Source organism: Vollenhovia emeryi, unplaced genomic scaffold (genome assembly GCF_000949405.1).
Source record: "Vollenhovia emeryi isolate VEMERY1.0 unplaced genomic scaffold, V.emery_V1.0 DF951092.1, whole genome shotgun sequence".
In the NCBI taxonomy this organism is placed as follows: domain Eukaryota; kingdom Metazoa; phylum Arthropoda; class Insecta; order Hymenoptera; family Formicidae; genus Vollenhovia; species Vollenhovia emeryi.
Window position 1 is genome coordinate 1 of NW_011955274.1, and position 1,129 is coordinate 1,129.

A 1,129-nucleotide genomic window follows, 5' to 3' on the forward strand; every position below is an offset into this window, starting at 1 on the left:
GCTAAATACTGTTTTAAATGGTTTCTCACTGTTATAGCAGGTATGCAGTCTCTATCACGATTTTGTACAGCTATTGGTTGCGGAAACGACTTATCACTGTTGGACACTTTTTCTAACCATTCTATTAAGAACCGTTCGTTGTTACTTTCTACAAAATTGTGCAACGTGCAGCAAGCAAGAATGATTTGTGGAGAAAACGTATGAGTACAATCCATTTTTTTGCATAAAATTCTCCATCTAGCTTTTAACCGACCGAATGCCATTTCCACCGAAACTCGTGCAGAATTCAAATACACGTTGAAAGACTCTTCTTCTGCTGACAACGAGCCTGAATAGCCTTTGATGAGCCAAGGTAACATAGGATAAGCTGGGTCACCAACAATCATACATGGTACAGCCATACCATTAATGTTTTCAGATGTCTGAAATTCATAAAATCATATTATTATATAAAAAATCTGAAATTTATAAATATCATATTTGTATTATATAAAAATACAATCAAGTACATCAAACAAAAAATTTAACATTTACCTGAGGAATAATGGTCTGCGCATTCTTGTATATGCTACTGTCCTTGAATACGGCAGCATCGTGCACACTCCCTGGATGTTTTATTACAACATTTCTAAATCTAATAACAGATAATAAATTAATCTTAGATTTTGGAGCTTAAATTAATTAATTTTATTTTAAATTAACTTTATTTTCGGAGCTCAGCTTTGCATGTTTACCTTCCATTATGGTCGACAACAGCCATTACATTATATGATGTCCAGCCTTTCCTATTTACAAAATCTCGATAACCCTCTTGTGGTGCAGTAATTGGGATATGTGTTCCGTCAATACTTCCAATTAATTGTGGAATAGAGCTTTTTCTTTCAAATTGGAGTGATATGAATTTAGCTTCGTCTTCAGAAGGCATAAATATAAAATTTTTTACCATGATGTTGTTGATGGCCTTGGTTACTCTAAATAAGCATTTTCGAACTGTTGACTTGTGAACACCCATCACATCACCAACGACTCTATATTCAGCACAACTTGCTAATTTGTATAGAGCTATTGCGACCTGTTTTTCGACAGATAAAGGCTGTCTGGATACCAAGAAAAGTGGCTTAGGTTCTAG

General features: G+C 34.5%; 1 protein-coding gene across 1 annotated transcript; it reads right to left on the reverse strand.

Moving 5' to 3' along the window:
• Positions 1-29: 29 nt before the first annotated feature.
• LOC105563940 (putative nuclease HARBI1) lies at positions 30-1,119 on the reverse strand (the record flags this gene model as incomplete). Its single annotated transcript, XM_012015995.1, has 3 exons — positions 735-1,119; positions 535-634; positions 30-422 (listed from the first exon to the last, which is right to left on the reverse strand). Coding segments are annotated over exons 1-3 (771 nt in total), but the record flags the coding sequence as incomplete, so codon positions are not given.
• Positions 1,120-1,129: the final 10 nt, after the last annotated feature.